A 6,186-nucleotide genomic window follows, 5' to 3' on the forward strand; every position below is an offset into this window, starting at 1 on the left:
TCATTACCCACATTTTAATTTAGATATACCGTTTAAAACCCTTACAGCGCAAACAACACCATGATAAGACTCATCGGATAGTCCATAGGAGGGTTGAGGCAATTTACTGCCGTAGAAAACATCTTCTGTTATCACCACATTTTATCTTGCTTATGAAACTCGGAGATTTACGACCAACCGTATAATGAAGCAAGCTAATACGTTTATCATAATAAAAATTTGTACGAATTGTTTATCTTGGCCTCTACGTCCGACGAAAATTTTGACATTTGTTTTGCAGCTAATTTTAGATATTCGGGATATTTGTTTTATAAAATTAGTATTGTATATCGTGAATATGATTTTAAATACATTGCATATTAAATATTTACTTAAAAGTTACTAATGTAATGGTATTCATAGTACAAAAATACTTATAATCAAAACAACTAGGTAATCAAATAGATAGATAGATAGATAGATATCTTGGAGAGGGTAGAAATTCTAGTGCACGGATCCAACAATTGTCTATGTTATTTAATGTTTATAATTATAAATATCGTGTAATTGATTAGTAATACTATATATTTTGATTCTACCAATATTAAAGGTGCGTAGGGAAGTGTAGTTCAAGCTGTGTTGGTGTTTTTCTTGCTGGAGTGTTCATATATCTTAGTGACGACTCTAAAGTACCTACAATATGTCTTCCGTAAATGCTAAATGTGCGGGTTGTTTGAAGAAAATCGACGACAAGCGCTCGTTGTGCTGCAGCATATGCCATCAAAAGTACGACCTTGTTTGTGCAAACGTTTCGGAACAGCGCTTCTACAACACCATGTCAGCGGAGCACAAGGCAGCATGGCGGTGCGTTCTGTGTATGAGCAAGCTGCGCAAAACGGATAACACAAACACGCCCGTGCGAGAAGCCCTCGATAATGTCACTCGGCGTCGTGGGGCTGCTGTTGTTGGTCCGGACAAGGCGCCTCATGACTCGCCGGAGAGTTTACCGTCGGTTGGTCAGAATAGTGTGGTGGATAATGGGCCGTCAGAGATTTCAAGCGAACAGTCATTATTGCATGAAATTCGCTTGTTCAGAGAGGAGATGGCAGCCACGCGATCTCAAATGAGCATTCTTAATGATTCTCTTAATAAACTTACATCTAGAATGGACCAGTGTGATAAGCGTATAGATCATCTTAGTGCTCGTGTCGAATCTCTCGAACGTCAAAGCACTCAGAGAGGTGAGGACAGAAGCACAGAAAAGCTTTTAGGGTCTATAGAACAATTAAAGACAGAACTCAATGATAGAGACCAAGAGTGTTTATTAAACGACATCGAGATTTCGGGCATTATCGAACAGAAGGGTGAAAGTCTGCCTCACATTGTCATGACTATTGCAAGCAAGTTGGGTGTCAAGTTGGTTGACGAGGATCTGGTCAGCGTCATGCGGGTTGGTCCAGTACAGGCGCCGCAGGAGTCGTCGTCATCATCGTCTAAACATTCTCGTCCCCGTCTCATTGTTATTCGACTTGGCCGCAGAGTTCTTCGTGATCAACTGCTTAAAGCTGCTCGCGTACGGAGGGGTGCCACCACATCAGACACCGGTCTGCCCGGGCCACCACAGCGTTTCTATGTTAACGAAAGGTTGACAAGGGTCAATCGTCTCCTGTTTCGACGGACACGGGAACTTGCTGGGCGCTTCAACTGGCGGTTCGTGTGGACCAGCAGTGGTAGAATATTTGTAAGACAAGACCACGGTACGGATGCTCTTCCTCTGCGCATTCGAACTGATCGGGACCTTCTTAGGGTTTTTGGGTCTGACGCAGTTGGCTCAACTCAAATTCAAAACGAATAAGGTAAGTATAAGTCCACTGAAGGTCACTTCATATGTCAATATCGGTATCTATATATCCACAGTATTTTACTTAAACTTTAGTTATGAATTTTATATTATTTATTCCATTTTGTCGGTGTTGTATAGCATACTGAGTAAAATCTATTCAATTTTTATCATAATGTATATACTTTTTATTGTATCATCCATATATTCACATAATCTGAAACAATACAAAATCAATATAACTACTTATTTCATGTATAAACTATTCAGCGTGTATAAATTATTTATTAATTGTTATTTAAATCTGTATTACGTATTACTATTTATTGTATCAATCATGTATTGTTCTAAAAAGATGAATGACCATATTTCATTTTATTTGTATCTTGTTTGCCATGATAATATGATCTTGTGCGAATCTGCTGCAATCCAGGGGTACTTGAAAATATTTATGTTATATTATATATCCATAGATTACACTATACAACGCACTAAAATCACTTCACTTCTATCTATGGTAACGTCGGCGTCGCCTACTATTGTTCGTTATACTAGCAACATTTACAATGACAGAACTAAGTACGCATGCTTACCTTGTGTTGACTCCTTTGTGGTATTTATTTTTATACATCATACAATTCTTCAATTCAAATAAGTTCATTAAGTTAGGTCTATACAATGCCGGGTCACTCAATACAGCACGAGACGAATTTATAGTTGCAGTGAATCGTTTCAACGCCGACTTCATTGCAATAAATGAAACATGGCTTCGCTCGGGTGAGGAGGGATGTGCGCCCGCCGTCGCCGACTACAGACTGTATAGCTCACCGCGACCGGTAAGCATGCGCGCCGGCCGCGGGGGGGACTAGCCTTCTACGTGAAACGTAATGTGCGTGTGCGCATACTCAAACACCCAGCGGCTAGTATCGAACAGATGTGGTTGTCTACGCGTATTAATTGCTACAATATATTAATCGGTACGGCATATCGTCCTCAATGGATGAACATTGATAATTTTTTGGATGCTATAACGGAAACTGTGACTTATTTTTCTAATTATGACTATACGGTTTTTATGGGAGATTTAAATGTTAATATGCTGAATTTGCATAATAATAATGCACAAAAAATAGTAGAGTTTCTACACTATACTAGCCTCACGCAAATAGTCACTGAGCCAACACACTTGTCAACCGACACTGAAACGCTTATTGACCTAGTGTGTACTAATGCACCGGTCCGCAGTATTTCGAACAATTTTATTAGAGGTTCCTTGGGGCATGCGATGATTAATTTCGAACTCACAATAAAAAAGTGTAAAATGCCAATTAAATATTTTATACATCGACCCATCAGGGATATTAACCTGGAATATTTTAATCTACATTTAAATTCTATAAATTGGGAATACATAAATAGCCTGGCTTGTGTTGACTTGATGGTCGACACTTTTAACTCGATGTTGCTATTCCTTTTTGATGGACATGCTCCTGAAAAAAGGATTAAAATTAATGGCAAACATTCACTACCATGGGTAACCGATACCATCAGACGTATGATTGACTTGCGTAATAAAGCACTGTTAATGTATAGGAGGACAGGATTGGAGGTACACAATAAATATTATAAAGACCTTAAAAATCTCGTTCACAGTAGTATCGATCGGGAAAAGCGAGCTTACTATAATTATCATATAAACTCTCAACAAAGTAATGGTAAAATATTCTGGAAAAAGTTAAAGGAAAATATTCCCGTGGACTCCCCTAAAAGTGATATACTACCGTCCTTTTTCAATAACCCCGACAACATTAATGCACATTTTTTAAATGTACCTGGACCGAATAATGTGTCTTTATCAAAACTCACTTACTATGAGTTTCATAGGTATGGTACAGCTGGTTTTCGATTGCAGCCGGTGTCAGAGAGTGATGTTGCTAGGTATATCTCGGCAATAAAATCTAATGCATTGGGTAGTGATCGGGTGAGTAGAGACATGATACTATTGACTCTTCCTCGTACACTAGCAATTATAACCAACATAATTAATAAATCTATTGTTACGTCTAAAGTTCCTAGTCAATGGAAACATGCATTGGTTACTCCTTTATCCAAAATTAATAATCCTGCCGAGTTTAATGATCTCAGACCAATAAGTATTCTATCCTTTCTGTCCAAAGTCTTGGAGAAAGCCGTTCATACTCAGTTGCTGAAATACGTTGAAACAAACAACATCCTGCCAAAGTATCAGTCAGGATTCCGTAAAGGTAAAAGCACTACCACTGCTTTACTGGATGTTGTAGATAATATTCTTGCTTCACAAGATGTTGGTAATGGTACTATTTTAACTTTACTCGACTACTCTCGCGCTTTTGATTGTTTAAATGTACCTCTTTTGCTTTCAAAGCTGACATATTATGGTTTGGATCGGCACTCTGTGGGATGGTTTCATAGTTACCTTAGCAACCGATACCAATCGGTAAAAATACAAAAGCTGGATGGTTCCTACTCAGTGTCAGAGCCTAAGCTGGTAGACCGTGGAGTACCTCAGGGTTCGATACTCGGGCCACTTCTTTTTATTATTTATTGTGCTGACATTGAAAATGCAATAAACTATTGTAATTTTCATTGTTACGCTGATGATATACAAATTTATATCTCTGGAGCCCCCGCTGCGATTACTGACGCTGCTCATAAACTTAATAAGGACTTGGAGAAAATTGCTGCCTGGTCACAAGAAAATGCATTGGTTATTAATCCCAACAAAACAAAATATATGATTCTTGGATCAACAAAACAAATTACTGACATAATAAATAAAAATATTACAGTAAATATCCTGGATCAGAGTATTGAACGAGTGGAAGAAGCGCGAAACTTGGGGATTATTTTTGACAGTCGGCTGCGATTTGAAAGGCATATATTAAATGTAGTACAACAATGTTTTTATCGCCTTAAGGTCTTATATAAAATTCGTAATTTATTATCGGAAAAAGTTCGTATTACACTATGCGAATCATTAATCTTATCCAAATTTAATTATGGAGACATTGTGTATGGACCACGACTATTGGCCAGAACTCAACGCCTGACTCAGAGAGTGCAAAATGCATGTTGTCGTTTTTGCTTTAATATTCCCCCCCGAAGCCATATTAGTCCCTATTTAAACAATGCTTCAATTTTGAATATGGAATCGCGAAGACAGTTACATCTGGCTAGTCTATTGTTCGATGTAATAAAAAGTGAACAGCCAGTTTATCTCTTTGAAAAGCTAAATTTCTCTTCACGTATGTATGGATACAGATTCATTTGTTCGAAATTATCATTTCAAGCACACAGAACTGTGACATTTACTGGCAGCTTCCGCTACCAAGCAACAAAATGTTGGAACAACATCCCGCCACCATTTAGGCATCTGACTACCGTACAAAGTTTTAAAAAACATCACAAAGAATACTTATTAAAAAAACAAATTTTAGGCATTCCACAGAAATTTCTTGGCTAGCGGTTGCAAACTCATGTAATGATTTTTAATATTTTTTTTTTCCATGTTTCTCTTATTAATATTTTCTTTTTTTTTTCGCTTTATCCTTACCACTCAGTTAAAATTATATCAAATTATACTCTTGAACTATTTACATTATTTTTATTATACACACACTGCACAGACAATCACCAAAAATATTACTCTTTTTATTTTGTATTTATTTTATTTATTATTTTCACGTACCCTCAAATGGGTTAAAGCTGAAAATCAGTGTTTTGTTCCTTGAACAATGTTACACGCTGAGCTTCGACCTTTTTGTATTGCTGCAGATCACACATAATAACACAATTATAAATCTTATGTTGTTTTATGTATTGTCTATTCTTATGTACATGTTGTGTGTGATTAGTAACAAACAAATAAACGATCTATCTATCTATCTATCTATCTAGTAGCCAATGTTTCCTTTTTTGCAATATGTACAGTAAGTGAAATAAAGAAAGAGTAGCGACAGGACACCATCCCGATGAATAGCATCCTGAAACATTTCGTTGGTAGGTTTTGATGGACCTTCAATGTTGAAGAATCAAAAAACAAGTTTGTTATGACATAAATTAATATTCTATTGTAATTTAAATTTCAGCACAGAACTGGTAAATATTGTAATTTATTTACAACATTTAACGATAATGATTACAGGTAAATAGTACCTACCTGCATACAAGTAATTTCTCATTAGTAGTACAAAGCGTTCATCTAATTATAGATATACATCTTTATTGCACAAAAAGATAATTAACATTTTCACAGTCATAGTTTTAATATTCGGCTTTATTGCTTCGCTTTTACGGCATGAGCAGACATTTTGTCTGAGGATATAATT

At 36.7% G+C, this 6,186-nt stretch overlaps 1 protein-coding gene across 1 annotated transcript; it reads left to right on the plus strand.

Moving 5' to 3' along the window:
* Positions 1 to 2,753: 2,753 nt before the first annotated feature.
* Positions 2,754 to 5,227, plus strand: LOC128202589 (uncharacterized). Its single transcript, XM_052903413.1, has 2 exons — positions 2,754 to 4,732; positions 5,149 to 5,227. The coding sequence occupies exons 1-2, from the start codon at positions 2,754 to 2,756 to the stop codon at positions 5,225 to 5,227; spliced, it is 2,058 nt and encodes a 685-aa protein (XP_052759373.1).
* Positions 5,228 to 6,186: the final 959 nt, after the last annotated feature.

Source organism: Galleria mellonella, unplaced genomic scaffold (genome assembly GCF_026898425.1).
Source record: "Galleria mellonella isolate WM207_F2 unplaced genomic scaffold, CSIRO_AGI_GalMel_v1 utg139, whole genome shotgun sequence".
NCBI lineage: Eukaryota > Metazoa > Arthropoda > Insecta > Lepidoptera > Pyralidae > Galleria > Galleria mellonella.

Bases quoted from the DNA above. Each gene is read 5' to 3' on its own strand.
- LOC128202589 (XM_052903413.1), top strand. From the start codon at position 2,754: ATGTGGTTGTCTACGCGTATTAATTGCTACAATATATTAATCGGTACG. The intron at 4,733-5,148 runs GCATATATTAAA...TATCATTTCAAG, and splicing joins AGTCGGCTGCGATTTGAAAG to CACACAGAACTGTGACATTT.